The 19,350-nt window shown below is 33.9% G+C and overlaps 1 protein-coding gene across 3 annotated transcripts in view; it reads right to left on the bottom strand.

Annotated features, from left to right (window-relative positions):
- Nucleotides 1–19,350, bottom strand: part of LOC105830800 (single-minded homolog 2) — a 54,681-nt gene that overhangs the window by 12,532 nt on the left and 22,799 nt on the right. For 2 of the 3 annotated variants that reach the window (XR_004962902.1, XM_036285574.1), the window contains exons 1-5: nucleotides 10,459–12,147; nucleotides 3,684–4,022; nucleotides 1,893–1,978; nucleotides 1,620–1,709; nucleotides 869–1,084 (exon numbers count right to left, since the gene is read on the bottom strand). Coding sequence is in view for 2 of the 3 variants with exons in the window: in XM_036285574.1 (XP_036141467.1) it covers nucleotides 869–1,084; nucleotides 1,620–1,709; nucleotides 1,893–1,978; nucleotides 3,684–4,022; nucleotides 10,459–10,570 (843 nt within the window). In the remaining variant the exon portion in view is untranslated. Of the gene's footprint in view, nucleotides 1–868; nucleotides 1,085–1,619; nucleotides 1,710–1,892; nucleotides 1,979–3,683; nucleotides 4,023–10,458; nucleotides 12,148–19,350 lie in introns of those variants that run through there. The other variant, XM_036285575.1, reaches the window with a different exon arrangement.

The following is a 19,350-nucleotide window of genomic DNA, read 5'->3' as shown; positions in this document are numbered from 1 at the left end:
AATGTTAAATTGCACCGATATGCAATAGTATAATATTATTTAATATATTACGTATATTTGATAAAATAATACTTAAATTACAATCGTTTTTTTTTGAAGTTGAGTTTGAATTTATTTAATTAATTTTTAAGATATAAAACCATAAAACTAAAAATTTATTCCAAAACTTACTACAATTTACATTTTATTTTTGTTTATTATTTTAGAATAATACAAATTACATCATTAATTTTGTTATACTTTCAAATTAAGATTTTGATATAATGTATTTTTCATGTTTTATAAAAAAAATTGTGATTATATAATTATATGTGATTATAAAATGTCATATTATATATATATTTTTTTTAAATATTATTATATATTTAATATTTAATATTATTTAACATTATACTACAAATGACTAGTTGAAAAAGATTTAAGGGAGTATTTCTTCTATACAGATTAGACGCAAACGAATTTTATCATATGCGTTTTCTTTCTGACTAGGACTGAACGTGACTAGGACAATTGCATCACTACTTAGCTCTAACTAAACTTGATTTATTATTCAACATTTATTTTTTACGATTTTATATTCATATAATGCAAGAATGCTAATCACAATTTTTATTCTTTCTTTAATCTCTTTCCATTTGCTATAAATCTCGGATTATAAAATAATGAAACTGTATAACTTTCTTTCATTTCCATCCATCCTTCATTCACATCTACCTTTCTCTTACTTGTTTTTATGAAAATTAATTATTAATTGTTTTAAAAAACTTCAAATGTTAGTCTTCGAAAATATTGACGTGTCTTTTATGAAAATTTATTTATTCATCTTGACTCTTTCTTTTACTTTATTTCGTTATTTCCTTTTGTTTACCTTGTATCCTTCCGTAACAAGGCCTGCGTTCCTCTTCGCTAGAATGCACTTCATCCTAAGGAGAAAGGCACGTTCCAGCTCGATTTCACCTCGCGAATTCGGCGGTGGGTATATGAAACCCGGGAGATTCGCAGGCGGTTGATTCAGCACGGAAATCATCTCGTCGCGATCATCCGGATAAATGTACTCGAATATGCTGTTTCCCGTTAATTCGACCTACATACGAACACTTTTCGTCAATAGTTTCCAGATTAACTTTCATCATCTGACGTAACAATGTGACATATATATTAAGATAATATTATAATATAACACACACAACACATAATAATGCAATTTTGCGCGAGAAAACTTGATTGTAAAAGTTACAAGACATTTTCAACATTTATTGTTTTTTCTTTTATGTTTAGAGCTAAGTAGTCAAGCTATACAAACGTATTCTCTAAATCGTAATCAATTTACTATTCACTGAATGACAGTGAGTAATCTGATTTCGGTGCTTATAACTACTATATCAATCAATAATCACTATTTGTCAGTGATAATATACCGATTTTGATCATAAAAGTATCCTCCTTTTAATCGGAATTACTGAAACACAGTGAGTAGTCATTGATGAATATAGTTGTAAATAAGCAATTTAGATTTAGAGAGTAGTAACGGATAATTAAAATGTTAAGTATTTTTTTTCTCTAAAAATTGCCAAAACTGAATTATTAATTAGTTGAATAAATGAGGGGATATCTCCCACCTGCGACAAACCTAAGTGCACGCTAGCTGTCTCGCTTATGTACATAATTTTCCCATCCGGTGCTACGACAAAAATGAAGCCGTCCAGTGTCTGCAGTAAGAAATAGTTTATTATCATAATGCTAATTCACGACTTGTACGCGAATTTAATAAACAATTGTATATTTTCAAATCGTTAAATTTTCTCATTTTTTCGGCGAGCAGAAAATCGTATTCTATATTTATATTTTATTTGTCTTATATATCGATGAAAAAAATATAAACGATCACTCACTTGTAAAAGATGCGAGCCCAATTCCTTGATGGTGGTCTCTAAGGGATTGTTGGGCGGTGGCGCGGCACCCCATTCATCTCCGAGACCTGAAAAATTAATTTCGAGGAATCAGTCTCCTGCTTATAATAGTGAGCATACGCCCATTCAAAGGTGTATCATTTCCCTTTGGTAAAATATATTGATTATTGCGCCTGTCACGTACACACACGTATATGATATAATCATATAATGTTTGTCAAATTTACGCTTTTCAAATTATAGCTGCAGTTATAGTGCAAGACATTTTTGCATAAATAATTGACAGTCTAAATGTAAGTTTTCATCTTGTATTATACATACAGATTGTTTAACCTGAAGAACACAGAAAAGAACACAGAAGGAAGGCAAAGGAACTAAATTGATATTCTGGTCTTCTATCCGTTATGAATCTTCGTGGCGACATGTACAATGTACAATTAAATCTACAATCACATGTCCACGCATTTATTATGGCGCGCAGTACGAAAACAAGTTCGTTTTCTGTCGTCGTATAAGATTTTGCGAGGAATAAATCTTACGAATTGCCTTCTTACCAACAGAGTTTTATTCTATTTTTCAAAAATAATATTTGAAAAACATTAACTACGAAAAATCGAAGGATAAAGAGACACGCACACTTTTAAAATGGTTTTTGTATTATCAAAATGCACATAAATATTCAAAATTAAAAAAAAAAGCTTTAGTCTAATTCGATAAAACGTTATTTTCGTATTCAAAATTTGAAAATCACTTATGCTACATGTTTATATTTGAGCACTACATATTTCAAACGTCATGTGTTCTGGAGCACGTTTCCCTTGAGTTCGATTATCGATTGACGCGTTCCTTGGAAGAATCGTTGATCATGCTGTTTCAATACACAACACGTGTCAGATTTAACGGTCTGATTATTATATCAATATACAATGGTACAACGTTTGACAGACAGCTCGATCCATCTCAAAGAAAGAACTAAACTCGGTTCGAAGTCCTTCGCTATCGTTGCGTTACATCGAGAATTTTACGTTATATCAATCCGATATAACGAGCACCCGGAAAGTGTGAGGGAATGTGAATAAAAAATAAATTTATCGAGATTTGATCACCGACATTATTTTTAACATCTTTACGTTATAAAAATCATTTCCCATCATAATATCGATTTATTTCCAACGGTTGTTTTAATAGATTGTGAAGTACTAATCTTGCGGTAATAATCGACGGCAATTGGCCTCTCGAGAAATTTTACGCTCGCTTTTCGACAAGGCGCGCGAGGAAGGCGCCCTTAAAAGCGTCGTCGTGAGGAAGCCGTGTCTCTTTTTCCCCGAGAATAAAGACAGGACGGCCGTTCTAGAGGGATGCAGCCACTTGAAATTCAATTCGCCGATGTCGTGAGAGGGAGAATCGAACCTAGGGGGAGGCCATTGTAACACTATAACGGCCCCCATGCTTTGCTTACAAAGCGCCGGGGACTAACAATGCATTAAGTGCGCAATCACATCCATCTCATCCGATACTATTTGCCCTTTGCACGTAAGAGTTTGGCTGCTAAATTCACGAATACCAGCCCTACAACTGGTAAAAACGTAAAAAAAAAAAGGGACGGATTACTTTGCAAGTATTAACCCTGCAGCCAGATTTGGATAGCACAATCGTTTCCAGAAGGTTCAGATTGACTCCAATAAGCAAGCAGCGCTATAACTTATGCCGAAGTATACTATTTATTAGTGTAACAAATAAAGGCAAGAATTACCAAAAGAGCATATTCGTTACCATGAGGAAAGACAGCTCTCATCTTGAGATAGCTGGTGGTCAGCCTGATGATGCTGGCCTTGTCCAGTTGCGTAGTAATGGCGGCCGGAAGTGGCAGTAGCTTCGCCAGCTCCAGAAACTCCTGATTCTCCTTAACGCGGCGCGACCGCGCTGCGTTTTTGCTTTTCTCTTTCATCACGGTTTCCTGCGCGCCAGCAGACGTAGTGGAGCTAACGATGTCGTTCGAATTGTTGCTGTGATTGTTGATATGAAGAGGATGATGATGATGATGGTGGTGGTGGTGGTGGTGGTGGTGGTGATTTGAGCTCAGGTCCAGCGTGTCTGTAGGAGAACTGCCGCCTGCAAATTAAAAAAAAAAAAAAAGGTTTCTATTAAATATACGTGTTCTTTAAATGGCAATCAGTGTATTATCACTGATTTGCAGTGGTGTATTTATAATTGTGGTAATTAAAGAGTATCCGTTGCCCTTTAGTGATTTCCACTTCAGAATTAGTGTATTACTTCATCACTAAAAGAACACTGTATTACGTGACCGATTGATAAGTTATAAGTATCGAAAGTCAGTATAACTTTCGCTGATTTCACTGATTTTTCACTGACTGTAATTTAGACAGTGTATGTACAAACTCTTGTATATTTCGTTAGAATTTTATTTGTACAAGAAAGTTATTATAACACTTAGAACTATTTTTTGGTTCCAATCATCATCTAAGATGATAATTAGGACGAACAAATATCCTATTATACACATAAATTACATGTAGAATAATTTGTCGTGGTCAACAAAAATGAATACACGTAATTATTTCAGAGATCTAACGGACAATGAGTGCATATCTATTTTCTAATGTATACGGCATAAATTTCCTCGAGGAGAATCTAACCGTAATCTCTCTCTATTAAAATTCCGGCAAGGTAACTCGTGATCCCACGATGTTATCGCGCGCGTGTGTGTACGCACGTCGTTCTTAAGGCTAAAACTTAATACGTCAAGAGTGGCATTAGGGGCTGTAGGCATGCACGATCTATACGCGTGTGCATGCAAAATCGATGCAGCAATAACCGCGAATTGCGAATTGCACAAACGACAGCAGCGCTAAAGTAGTCGCGCTATCAGCATGCCCGGCTGAATTAACTCCGCCACGCGGAGCGTTCGTGCTCCACGCCCGTCGTAATCGAGATTCATCGTCAATCGTTAAATGTCACCGGCGGAAACACCTGATATCCTAGCAGTGCCGATAATCGGCCGCGAGAAATGTATTCGTTCGCCCGTCTTGTCCTCGTATTACGCGCGGAAAGCTGTAAAATTATTATGTACCCCTTTTCATAATTCTGGAATATTCCCCATCTAATTATATCCACTTTTATCTGCTCTTCGATTTTTGCCGAATATCACCGCGGGAAAAATACTCTCTTGGATTATGAGCCATGAAATTTACACATCACACATCTGACATCTCATATATCGCAATTATTTATTATTCCTAAAATAATGTACGCGATGCTTCATATCCGGTTATTGTCCGCAAAGTTGTAAAAAGGAAAAAAATTCATACAACTTTTTACGGTTCATGCAAATCGTCCTGGATAACCGGGAAGGTCATTGGCCCGCTGGAAATCGGAATTTTGCAGGCGCAATTATTTGTCTTGCAATATTGGCGGTCGTGACTTTATTTCGAAATCACGTTCGAAGCCGAATTACATTTTTCACAGATAAAATAGAACCGTCTCTATGGACACATCGCATATAATCCGTAAAATTGGGACTACGAATTTTTTTTTAATTTCCCACAAGTTTGCGGGCGCGTGACAAATTTTGAAAGTATAAATCGGCAAAAAACTTGCGTTCGAGGAGTCTGTACCACCGCTACGTAATTTCGTGAGCCCATATCTATTATAGATATAGAATATAAGGCAAGGATATAAAGAAATAAAAGAAATATAATTCATATACTGTGGAAAATGTTAATTATATATCGAACGTATAATTTTAAAAGTTCAAATATTATTAAATTTATATGTTTAATAAATTATCAAGTATTACGTTTATTATATTATTACAAGAACTGCACAATTTAATTATTGAATTTCTTACTTTTAATAGAAAAACATGTACGAATCCGAGACATGGATTTACGTGAAATAAAGCTTCAACATTTGTCTTCTTCCCCTTTCAGTGATGTGCAGTTTAATTTTTCACGCATGCAATAGATTTTTTATCTCATAATTTGATACCTTTGTCGAATTGCCCTAAATGAACTCTTAATTCATTCGATCGCTGAAAGGAAAAGAGAAAACAAAGTTTTATCGCATGCACATTCGTGTCTTAGACTCGTATAGGCCTTATACTAAATTTACATTTTATAGACGAGTCAATCAATTTTGTACATTGAATTTTGTTAGTAGCTCTTGTGAGTTCTTCGATTCAAATTACACGTACATCCATCTGCGAACATGCACATACTCACAAGAAAGTAAAACTGGTAAAACACGGGTATTTTTTGGAGGGCAGATTTAAAATTCATTAAAAAATATCTTGCGTTTTGAAACGAAAGCTCGAGTGAAATTCCTCAACTGCTCTTCAACACACGCGCGGTCGATGCGAAAGGGATTTTGACCGCGTCGTCGTCGTTCGCGAGTGATACGGTGCGAATGCTGCTGCGTATAACGACGACGTCGAAGCTCCTCGTTATAAGAAACGAAAGCAAAGGGAGCAAACCGTCATTAAAGTGCCGGCGAGAGAGCAACGTAACGATGTAGCTACCCGGACTTCTCTCGAATGGAAATTCGCTTGAATAATGCATTTTTTTTTTGCCGCTCCATCTCTGCATTCGGTGACGGTTCCGACCGACGCTCAACACCTCTCGATGCCTTCCAGATAGGTATTTTATCAGGCGCGTAAAATGCGCTCTATCTTCCTATCTATTTTTCATCAAATAAAAAGTCATCATTTTATCTTTCTTTCATCTCTTTCTCTCTCTCTCTCTCTCTCTCTCTCTCTCTCTCTTTTTATGTATAAAAATCTTATAAAAATGAAAATTAAAACGGTCAATATAAAGCTGCTTTCAAAGTACTTATATAATTAAACCATTAGAAAAATTAAATCTTTTTAGTAATTTCTTTCGGATTAATTCTCTGGTATGATGGAATTTGTCATTAATTTGATATTTTATAATTCTATCACCGTTTTGCTCCGCAGAAAGCATTTAATACGAAATACACCTTATCTAAATTGATATTTCCTGACAAAAGTACAATAATAAGTTTCTAAGATCTTTCCGCTTGCAATTAATAAATATCAAACAGCTTATTGAATTGATAACCTGCTGCTTTTACATTGGTTAAGGGAGTTTCTCTGCTCAGGCCCGGCACAACAAGTGGCATAAGGGTTCAAGTAAAGAAAAATATTAAAATGACTATTTTGTTGCCTTCTTTTTTTTGCTGTATATAGTCTAAAGTTAATAATGGTGAATATAAGAAAAAAATCGGCTGTAAAGTACTACCTTCGTTACTGATATAATTTTTTTAAAAATTGAGAATAAACATTTTTCACTATTATACCACCCTTACATAACTAAATACAACAATTTGAAATTCATGTTATATCACTAGCACACATTTACCACACTTACGTGCTGTATTACTTCGATTATTGTAAACTTTTTTTATCTTATCAATTATTTCACTCAAACGAGCAAGTGCATTGTTTCAAAAATTTAACAGTACTTTTCTGGACAGCTAAGATTATTGTAAAGTTTCACTAACATCTGTTCATTACTTCTATGTTTAATAGGACAATAAAAACTGAAAAATCCTGAAAATTCATTGATTCCCATAAGAGCCCATGTTAATAAAACATTTAATATCTAAATGACTAGCTAGTTCAGCTTTCTGAAATTTTGACAGTCAATTTATATCACTAATTTGAGCCTCTCTACAAAGTTTGATGAAAATCTTTTCATTTTGATTTAGCAGCGGAACTCCCTTAAGTAAATTATATTGAACAGAATAAGATAGGAATGATTCTTCTCGTGGACAGAAATATTATTATAAGAATATCATATGTTCTTTTCAAGTATGTCTTTTTTTTCTACAAAAAGTTATTTGTTTTAAAATATTATTTATTTTAAAATACTATTTTATTTTCACTGATTTATATGAAGCGCATCAACTGGTGATAATTAATTCAAACATCGGTCGTTACAAAAAGTTATGAAAATGCCAAGGGCATTTCGCATAATTCGCATAATGAATTTACATTGTTCCGCTACCTGGAAGTATAATTTCCAAAGTAACGTGCGTAACGGTTAATATTTTTTTCGCACATTCGCAGAAACTGTACTCAAACACTCATGCTACCGGGAAAATTGCAAGCTGTCGACAACGAACAGGTCCAAAGAAAAGTGACGCCGCACTCTAAGAATAAGTTGCTTCCTCATTGGCCGGTCTATGTATTATTCCATGTGCCGATCGCACAATCTTCGAGAACAATCCGTAGAAATTAGAGATGGCTCCCAGCCAAAGGTGCCATTTTGTGAAACGCTTGGAACATATGTATTGCGTAATACTGCAAGGAGTTGAGCTTCGTAAAATAATTAAAATAAAAAGATTATTCACAATTAGATCTCAAAAATGTTATATACGATAGTTAATAAGTTGACATAATTTATATTACATTCGTACTAACAATTGATGATTTTGTTCGAAATGTAAAATATGAATTACGTAAATCAGTGATGCATAAAACTTTTTAAAAGTTTTTCTCTAAGAATTATTTTTAATAGGCAAAATCTTGCACGTTGTATAATGTCTACTTCTGTAACGCATTATATATTATATATACTATATATATGATGCGCACAATCCCCCTACGGACATGCGGTCCGCAAACTGCAAGTTGTGCATCACTAAAATAAACGGTTTTCTAAGTTTAATTTTAAGAGAGAGACAGAGAAAGAGAGAAAGAGAGCATTAATTTTATATATTTATATAATATTATTAAATATATTAAGTAATTAATAATATTATTAAACATTGCATTTGAATTCTCTTGAGATCAACGTATCAATTAATCAACATATATGTAGAAAAGTATTATTTACACTAAGAAAAACAATTACTCAATTTTTAATTTTCTTCTTTAAAGTGGCAATTATCTTTCTAAACAATATTTTCTTGCTAATAATCTTAAGATATAATTACTACTTAAAACAACTAACAGGTAATATTTACTTACAACATAAACTTCTATGTATATACAGAAAAATATATGTAAATTACTTGTGCATTAAATAAATATTAATTATTTCAAATATTTATTAAATTCATATATTCGCAAATTTATTGTAAATCCATCTATAAGCATTAAAACGATGGATTAAAAAAAGTCGATTTTTTGGAGTGGTAAGAAAAAAAGATGTTTTTTCTTTTTTCGTTTTTACTTGATAATTTTTTAATCTGATTCTAATCTTTAAAAAATTTTTAATTGTCGGAAAAGTATTAAAACCAACACATAAAACTATTAAATAAATAAAACTATTAAAAACATGTTAATAAAAATGTAGAATTATAGGAAAATAAACAACATTAAGTAAAAATTGATCAATATGTGAATAAAACAAATTAATAAGTAAAAATGAACCTTATTTAATCAATGCAAATTTTATTGTTAATGTTTAAAAATGTTTTTACACAAATCTTATAATTTTCAGTAAAATTAAATATTATAATAGAATATCAAATACTCTAGGAGAAAATTCTGAAAGTCGTAATATTTTTCAAAAGAATATAATTTTTTAAAATATGTGCATATACGAATACTTTTTATGATAATAACAAGTTTTTCTAAAATTTGTGGTCAGTGTAATTTGAGATAATTATTGTAGTAGTAGAATTGATAGTTCTCTATGTATGAGAATGAAAATTTAACATTTTATATAAGTTTTATAAAAAAAAAGAAATTTTATTTTATTTTATTAGTTTTTATTTACCTATTTTCTTGCAAGAGTAAGTTTTTTCACACATCAATGAATATTTCACAAGTAATTTTTCCCTGAAGCTTTTTATTTTTAAATTTTAAAACATATTTATTTCTATCATGCAGGTGGTTGCAAAGCACGCCGATAACACATGTTACAGTTGCATCGTTCCAATCCAAATTGTCGAGCTAAATCGACAGATTTAAATAATTTAAGTAACTTAGTAAATTTTATATAGGTTTTATATAGATTTCCATTAATTCTTTATCTTTATTTTATTTATTTATAAAAAGAAGAAAGGAAATTTTATTCTGTTTAATTAGAGATCTGTAAATGCTTGTTTTTATATGTGTGCTTTCTTGCACACATATATATATATATATATAATAAAAAAATATAATAATTATTGAAATCAAAGAAATTATTTTTATATTTATAACTTTGAACAAGAGACCTTCTTTACACATCGGCGAATATTTCACATGCACTTTTTTCTGTACTAACGATTTCCATTTTAAAATACGCATTTATTTCTATTACAAGCACACAAAAATAATACGTTAATGATTTTTACTATGCATCGTTCTAATCCAAATTGACAAACTAAAACGAATTTAACTAAATTTAACTTTTTAGAACATGAAGTTTATTTGAGCAATCGAGTAATATTTTGAAACATTCGCATTCTAATTGACAAGTTATAAGTGTGTCAATGAAAAAAAAATCAGTGTATTTTCACTAATTTCAGTGATTTTTCACTAATCGTAATTTGAGGAATACATATAGATGTAATGTACCTTTTAGACTTCTTTGTTTGCATTTGATTCTCTTTCTCTCCTCTTGTATATGAGGCATAGATTTCAAGATATCACAATTGTAATTGTTTATAGGTTCCATCCTCACCGGCATTTTCTCTATTGCGACTAATGAAACTCCGATATCACGTAGACACGATCTCACAATATTTCGCACGTGTCGCCGACGACGTTGAAACTACTTGATCATCAGTTCCGAGCGAAGAGGGAACTGAATCTGGCTTTTACTGCGACTTTTAAACCACTTGATTTGGAACATCGAATATTTATTAATCGAAGAATAAATCGATCAATGCCCGATCAATATTTCGTCGCGGTTCGTAGAGACCGAAATCACCGCGATCGGTTGTAAGCGAATCTACCGATGTTAACGAGACGACGTGCAAACGCAAAAAACGGCCTGCTCGTATGTCCCGCGTTAAACTCTCGGCTAAGGGCGCATTCATTTCGGAACGACTCGCTGTCCTTCTTGCCGCTAGACCAGTCTCGTTCTGCTTTACCTTACCCTTGCTCATCCTAACCAACACCGATTCCCGATGGGATACGTAAGCTACGAGAGGCACCACCCTTATTTTAGCTCCACCCTTGACAGGGTCAGCCCTGGGGAGGGAGGGGAGAGCGAGAATTCCCCAATAGCATGCACACACCTGCAAATGTCCGTGTGTGCGTTCTCCCGGCTTTCAAATAAAAGAACAATCTGAAGCCCGAGAAACGATAGTAACAATAACATTCTTATAAGAGTTATAGTCGTTACCTAACGTTGTCTCCCTTCCCAGACAGATCGGAAATTTTCAATTTTTCATCGCGAAAAAAATTTACGACCCGATACGCTCATAAAACATTTTTGTGAAATGTATTTATTCTTCTGTATGTATTTTATTATACATGTATACATATAAGAATTAATTAGATAATAGCAGTATTTTGATATATGAAATTGTTTTTGAAAGTCTCATTAACAAAACTTTGTTTAAAATTGCATGTTGAATCAAATATCGGTATATGCGTCTGTACAGTGATCGTTTACATAGAACTTAATTAATTTTAACTCTCTACAGGCCTCATTGTTTGATATTCGTTATTTTAAAGAATCGTTTTTAATTTATTTTATTTAAGAATATCTCTCGTTACAAGTATGCAATACTAGCTATTATCTAATTAATTCTTATGTGTACATGCTTTAAATATATATCATGAAATACATGTAAAATAAAAATAAAATTTGAATTTTTGTAACAAAGATCCATAATTCTGTTATAAGGTACATGTAGGAGGGACTCTCTCCCGTCACACATGTGGTTCAAATTAGAAAAAATTAAATGCGCAGGTATTCGGAAAAACTCAACGCATAGGTATGGGGGAAAACCGACTTTCTTTATTCAGTGCCTAGTCCCGTGGGCGTCCATGAAGCAAAAGAAAGAGATCATGCCCCTTCTCCCGTAACTGCTCTTCCTTCATTTTCGTCTCGTCTTTCATTTTCTAGTAAAATTACATTTGTTGCCGCTACATAGTAGCCGCTTCCACAAAATTCAATTAATTTTATTCTTTTAGAGGCCGCGTTGTCTTATATGTCATTAAAAGAATTTTTTAATCGATTTTATTCAAAAATATACAATCAATTTTAGTAATTTTATATTTTTGAAAGAAACTGTGATTAATTTTCTTTACTGTGATCTAATTGATATATTTAATTAAACTAAATGACATAATATAATGTTTCGAAAACTTTTCGTTATAGAATTAAAAAGCCGATGAAATATAATGAAAAAGGGACAAAAAGATACAAAAAATTAAAAAAGTCGAGTGCATTTTATTGATGTAAAATATAAATAAATAACAGTATAAAATTGAACTTATAGTTATTTTTGTAGAACATTTAATTAAAAAAGAAATATCTTAATATTTTTATTTATTTTCCAATTATCTCTGCAAAATTTGAGATTTACAACGCGATGATTCAGACTCCATTAATATTTTATAATTTTCTAAATAGAGGTATAAATTTTTAATTGTGCCAATAATAAGTATGAAATAATAGGGGTATAAATGGCCTACATAAAAAAATTTTTAATTCATTTCTATGCCTATATTAACGTATTAAAATTGTTTTCGAATTTACAAATACAATTAGAAACGGCTGCAATCTTGTCTGTAATTGGGAGACATGTTTTTCATAAAGTGCATTTTGCTTTATAATTATTGTATAATTCAGTGGATGTCTTTGATAATAAGTTATCTTGTGACAAGCGGCAATCCACAATTTGGATTAACATAATTTTTTTATGTTTATGTTTTTTTTCACATTATAAGTTATACACAGTGAACCCTAAAAAAAGAGCATTTGTTTTTCATCCTAATAAATATTAATTGACTTTTCTCGACCAAGCACTTAGTAGTGAAAAAAAGCAGTTTTAAAAAGTACACTCACAGAAAAGATTTCTGAAACTAATGCTATTACTCTTCGATCTACCATAAAATAGGAACGATATAGCGCCAATCATATCTATTATCAAAAAAGGAATATTTTATTCTTAAATGGAATGTTCTTAAATCTAAAATAAAATGACTTTTGATGCTATCTTATTAATTTTCTTAGAATGATTTAATAAATTTGTGACAATCTTATGATATTCTAGATTTAAGAGTAGACCAATCTGAAGATAGAATTCTGATTTAATCTTAAACTTGTTTTATTTTTATACTACATGAAGTTGTAATAAGATTAAATATGTCAAGAATATTTTTTGTCTTGGTATCAGAAGTCTTGGTATCCTTTCTGAGAGAGTAAAGTTTTACATAGGTAGACGCTGTGCTGTTTGTTCCTCGCTGCTTACACTTGTCGCTGAACTACACAGACCACACTCATTTACTTAGTACAATAGAAATCTTGAAGAATAAGATTTACAAAAGTCCCCTTACAACCTTCAGAGTTACTTTTTCGTACAGGTTAGTCGATCACCTGCAAAATCAGAAACATGTGTTTGCCACATGTTCCAAAAAGCTGAACTCAAAAGATCCGACGACAATACTTAAAATATTAAACAATTCTTTTCTGAAATATGTGGAAGTTGTATTCATAAATTTTTTTTATTTTACAAAAGCATTAGGACCCTCGAATACCTGCAGGTCGGTGAAACACCTGCAAATTAGAAACATGTGTTTGCCACATGTTCCAGAAAGCTAAATTCAAGGAGTCCGGCGAATTGTTAAAATATTAAACAATACTTTTGTGGAATATGTGAAAGTTGTATATAGAAATTTATTTGCCATATATTCATGTCATGTTACATGAAAGATAAGATTGATTAGTGGATTTATATTTCCGCGAGAAACCGTCGCTTTCCTTACCGACAAAGGATCCTTTAATTGAATCGAATATGGAAAATCCAAACCAACAGGTAGCTATACGCAAAGGACGATTAGAGCTGATGAAATACAGTGATAACAGTTAAAATGTGTTCTTAAAATAAACTGGCTAATTTTGTTCCCGCTAAAGCTTCATTTACTTGTTATGAAAATATAATTAAAAAAAATATTCGCTGTAAGAACTAAATATACATGCAGCATAAATAGTTACATTCGCGCGTAAAATTCTTAAAGAGATATTGAGAAATAACTGCCACTTTCTTAACCATGTTAATGTAGGCTTTTAATTTTAGTTAATAAAATTATATCTCACAATAAATGTATTTTTAAAAAGAGAATAATTATTTTTTTTAATTTTGCCGTATACAACATGCAAAAATATCTAAAAATATTGAAATAATTTTTTAGCTATTAAAATAATATTAAGTAAGATGCCAAAAGTTTTGATATTCTAGCAACTTTTGATATTCTAATTTGAAAACCTACACAATTATTTTAACGGTTCAACAAAATTATTTTCAGATTTATACCTAAATTTTTAGATAACTTTAGCATAACAAAGTTGCCTTTTTCATGGTTGTGTAAAATATTCGTTTCTTTTTTCCAAATAACGACGAGTGTATGATGCATTCAATTATCCGTCAGATTTTTCCGTCGAAAAATTTTGCGAGGTTTCGTGATTATTATTAGAGTACGTGTTTAATTTCAGTTTAGCGAAATCAACTGGACTTCGCCACAATTGCAAAAACATTAATAATCACTCCATGAAATATTTCTGTCCTTTCATATTTATTTTAATCCTTCATTTTAATCTTATCGTGATTATTTATTTTTGCGCACGCGCGCAGTCACTGCACTTTTAACGTAATATTAAACATTTCACATCGTATAATAAATACAATTTTGACATTTGGGAATGTTAACCAATTTTGCGATTTTCCCAAAATTTTACTTTTCGGAAAATAACGATCGGTATACATTCCAGTAATTAAGAATGCTTTTTGATGTTTCGACGCGTTGTTTCGCGTTCATTAAAATCTGCGTCGCACAACACGACGGAATTTCCATCACGCACGTAAAGAAGATCCGTGGCACAACTTTTGATTTATTAATCAACGCTTTTCGATAATGCGTTCGCTCGTTGTTCTTCGTCTTTATCAAAATCGCCGGTCATTCGCAGACTTTCACACAGCTATTACATACCATTACGACTATAATCGATATCGACGGTATAGTAAGTAAGCGCGGCGAGGGAGGATGAGGCAATCCAATTTGCGGATACCATCGGTATCTGTCCCCGTCGTCCAATTAACGGATCTTTCTTCTAATCTCATGGATTCATCTGGTGCCCGCCCGGGTAAATCCGGACCTTTTTGCTCGGATAAAAGAGAAACGGAAAAGGGAACGACGTGGGAAGAATGACGTGCAATTATCTAGGTACGTCGATCGTTTTGTATGTGTCGAAAGTGCCGAATCGTACGAAGCGAGAAACGGTATATTACTTTCGATAACGATTACCAATACCAGTAGCGAAATATCGAAATAGACAAAAAGTGCCACCTGCAAAAAGTTTCTACGCGCGCGAAAAGCTAATGGGAAAAGAAAAACGACGGCTTGACAATTATCTGCCGCAGGAAATCAGAGAAATTGTTTAAACGTTTGCGTAGAATTTACATAATGCTGTGGCTCGTCAGACTGTTTGCAATATTACACGGAAAGGATGGTTTTACTAGAGCGTCTAAAAGTTTAGTTATAGGTATTTATACGCACAATTATGAAAATAATTGTTTGACAGATCTCAAAATAATTGAAGGACGCTCAAGCTTTATCACTAAAATGTCCAAACTGTTTGCAGCTTCGCTTCATAATTATTTTCAGATTGTATCCGGCTAAATTTCAAGATGCTACACCGAGAAAGAAGAGTTCTCAATTTGACTAAATTGTTCGACTTGATTAAGTTTCTTCAACTCAAAAACTTACGTATTTTAGTTCAAATATATAAATACTTAAATTGAAGTCCAAGTATTTTATGTGTTTAAGTTAAATGCATAAATGCTTGAACTGAAGAAATTTAATCGAGTTAAAAAATTTAGTCAAATTAACAAAATTGTTTTCTCAATGTTGAAAAAGTGTGTGATATCTGCAACTATAATTGCATAGTTTGTATAAAATAATTATAATTAAAAATATTATTTTTATAATAATTATTATAATATTGGTAATAATAACTGTATGCTCACGGTGGATGTTTATAGTAACTGTTTTGTGGTATAACTTATTACTATATTAAAATATTTAATTTGATTATAGCAACCGTATCATAAGTTGTATAGATCGATATTATAATTGTGAGAACTTTAACAGTTTGCACAAGTGTATTTTATATTGTCGAACATCTCTAGAAATATAGTTGGGTCCAAAAATAACTATAAATTATAGCGATATTATGGTTACTGCAACCATTGTTTTCTCTCGGGGTAGCAAAATCCTTTCCACGTATTATACGTATAACGAAAGCATGTTTCGCAAGCAGAATACATAAAACGTAAGTGTCTCGCGATGTGTGACGCCAGAAGAGAAAAATCGACCTCAAATCTCGTGAAAATGTTAGCGCAGCGGGGTCGTCGAGGGCGGAGGGATAACTTGTTACTTTTATCACGGCATTTCCTATGCAAGGAGGGCGGCGGAGGGCGGAGGGGGGCGGGCACATTATGCAGATCGTGGAGGGGCGGCCCCGAGCCAGCGCGTCGCTCGTTTTCTCGGACATACCATACCCCTCGGCGCGCCGAGGGGTAGTTTTCGCGCAAATACCGCGCGCGAGAGGGTATTCCCGTTGTATTACGAGCGCGCGAAACAGGCAGAGATAATATTTGCCGAGATTTGCACGCGTGCCCCCGGCCGGCCGGCCGTTATTTTCGTATCGTAATGCCGCGCCGCGCGGGATGAGGCCGTGAGAAATGACACATCCGGGGGACGCGCGCGATTCCGCGACGCGACGACGCGCCGCGCGTCTCCATTGTGTGTGCGCGCAACGCGCCAGGGTAAATAGGTGTTCTACACACTCTCTCTCTTCCCCGGTGTTATCCGAATTAGAGAGCACTACGTGCCTCTCGCCACTCGCCTGGTTATCCCGGCGCTCCGTAAATTCCCACATTGCGCGACGCGCGCGATCGATCGACCACCGTATTCCATATTGTTACGCTTCCCCTCTTTTGCGCTTTTTCCCGTTTCTTATTTTTCACGTGGGTGAAACACAGACTCGGCAGAGCGGGACCGACTCGGTGGTCCGGTCGAAAACGATCGCTCCGTTTAATTATATGTTCTGTTTGGACACAGAAGAAAACGAACATATATAGATGCAGCCGCCGTCGAATCTTCCTTAATCTTCTTTCATCGTGTGCCGTTTTAATTAATTCCGTACGGCTCCATTCCCCTCCTTCGGCTTCGAATTAAAACACGAGTACTGCACACGAGAATTTTACCGCAAAATAAAGATTTAAAAGTAAGATTGTACATTAGGGTTAGATTTAGAGTAGAGTAAGATTTATCTATATTATTTTATTGTAAATTCATGCATAACAGGTAAAGAAGAAATCTTGGATGCGTCAAGAAATACATCATACATAAATCTATGTTTCAATTATTCACACCGGCGTTAGGGTGAATTTTTTTTTCTCTCGCACTGATAGAAAAATATGTTGTATTTGTAACTATAATTGCATAGTAAAATAATTATAGTTAGGAATTAAACCCATTTAATAGTTGGGTCCCCAATGGACCATAAATTTATGTTGGTTTAAACTGTATTATAGTTCTCATAATCATAATATTAGTTTATGCAACTTATGATATGGTTGCTATAACCAAAATGGAGATTTTTACACAGTTAGTTGTACCATAAAATGATTATTATAAACATTTACCATAAATATAGTTATTATTACCAATATTATAATAATAATTACTATAAAAATAATATTCCTAACTATAATTATTTTACTATGCAATTATAGTTACAAATACAACATATTTTTCTATCAGTGCGTGGCTACTCTCTTGACTTGAATTAACGTTACGAGATAACGTGGGCCGTTCTGTCTCACCTGCCCACGAAATGTTCGGATCTCACGCGGTCGAAATCGTGAAGTAAATCGTCGACCGTTGACGTCGAGGTAAACGTCGAAGCTACGACCTACAGCAACTTTCACGCGTTAAAATGCATAGACACACGCGATGCCGTCGTGTCGCACAATCGCTGAATGGGTTTCGGTCCCGGGTCTCTCGGCCGGTCGGGGAGAGGGGGGAGGGGGGTGATGAATTGCACGTATTCTGCCCCCTCCTCCCTTTCCCTTCCCTCCGGCACCCTTATCTTTTTGCCGGATCCCTGGGGACGATATGGGGGCGTAACAGCGTAGCCTGCGGATGGCTGGCACTGCCGATACGAGAATGGGCGACGCCATAGTCGAAAATGTAGGTGAGATCGGGGGCTAAGCTCCAGCGGCGTTGCAAGCTCGCGCCCGTCCGCGTTGCATTCAGCCGTCACGTACGAAAACAATCATGCCGTTTCCTGTTCGAAAACTGCTCTCGCCGCGCTACCGGAAAATTGGAATGCAAGAAAGATTTATGTTAAACTCGTCTTTTCAGAAATGCCTACGCTTTTTCTCCCCCGGGCACACCTGAACTTTTCCACAGAGGTGTCCGAATGACTCTTAACCGAAAACTCTTAAGGGTTTGCGTTTCAGTTTCTTTCTATTTTTTTTTTCCGTATTCCGGTGTATTCTGTTCCATTGCTTCTGTCTTTGCTTGAAATATATGCGTGGTACAGCATTTTTTAAGGCTCGTACAGTACAAAAACGAACAAATGTAATATACTTGATGCTTCGAATTTTATGAATTGTCTTTTATTTTTGTCTTTTATTTCAATGTTTCGAAGAGCGAAAATTTCAATTTGTTTAGAATTATGTATTTAATCAACAATTAATCCAATTCTATATGGGATTATTAACATAAACAACTATATATATATTTCTTTATCTAAATCTTTTATTCATCGGTACCTGCATATCGCGTCGATTCCTCGACTTCTCATCCTAATATAAATTGAACAAAATCAATTGAATATGTCAAAATTAGTCCAATGTAATTGAAAAGGTATCTGTACAATTTACAATTTTTTTTTAGTCCGTCTCAAAAATCGTTTGAATCTAACTGCGGGATCTTTGAAAAATCGGAGAATCAATCTTTTAAATATTCCACAGTACTGAGAATACTTTGTAATACGTATAAAAACATTCTTTACGATGTACGACGCCACGCCGTCTCGGCCTCGTTAACCCCGTTTCGATTTCTACGTCGACATCGATGACATAAGATTTACCAGGACGACGGCCTAAATTATTAGCATACTGCGTGTCCCGGCATACAGCGCGTAGTTTATGCCGAAAATACGTCGCGCCGTTAGCTGTCGCGCTAAAAGAACAAACAACCGAATCGCCAGATTTCATCCCC

The sequence above is a fragment of the Monomorium pharaonis genome, chromosome 4, assembly GCF_013373865.1.
Source record: "Monomorium pharaonis isolate MP-MQ-018 chromosome 4, ASM1337386v2, whole genome shotgun sequence".
NCBI classification, from domain to species: Eukaryota; Metazoa; Arthropoda; class Insecta; order Hymenoptera; family Formicidae; genus Monomorium; species Monomorium pharaonis.
Note: the sequence above shows the minus strand (reverse complement) of the source record. Positions and strands in the feature narration are given on the sequence as shown.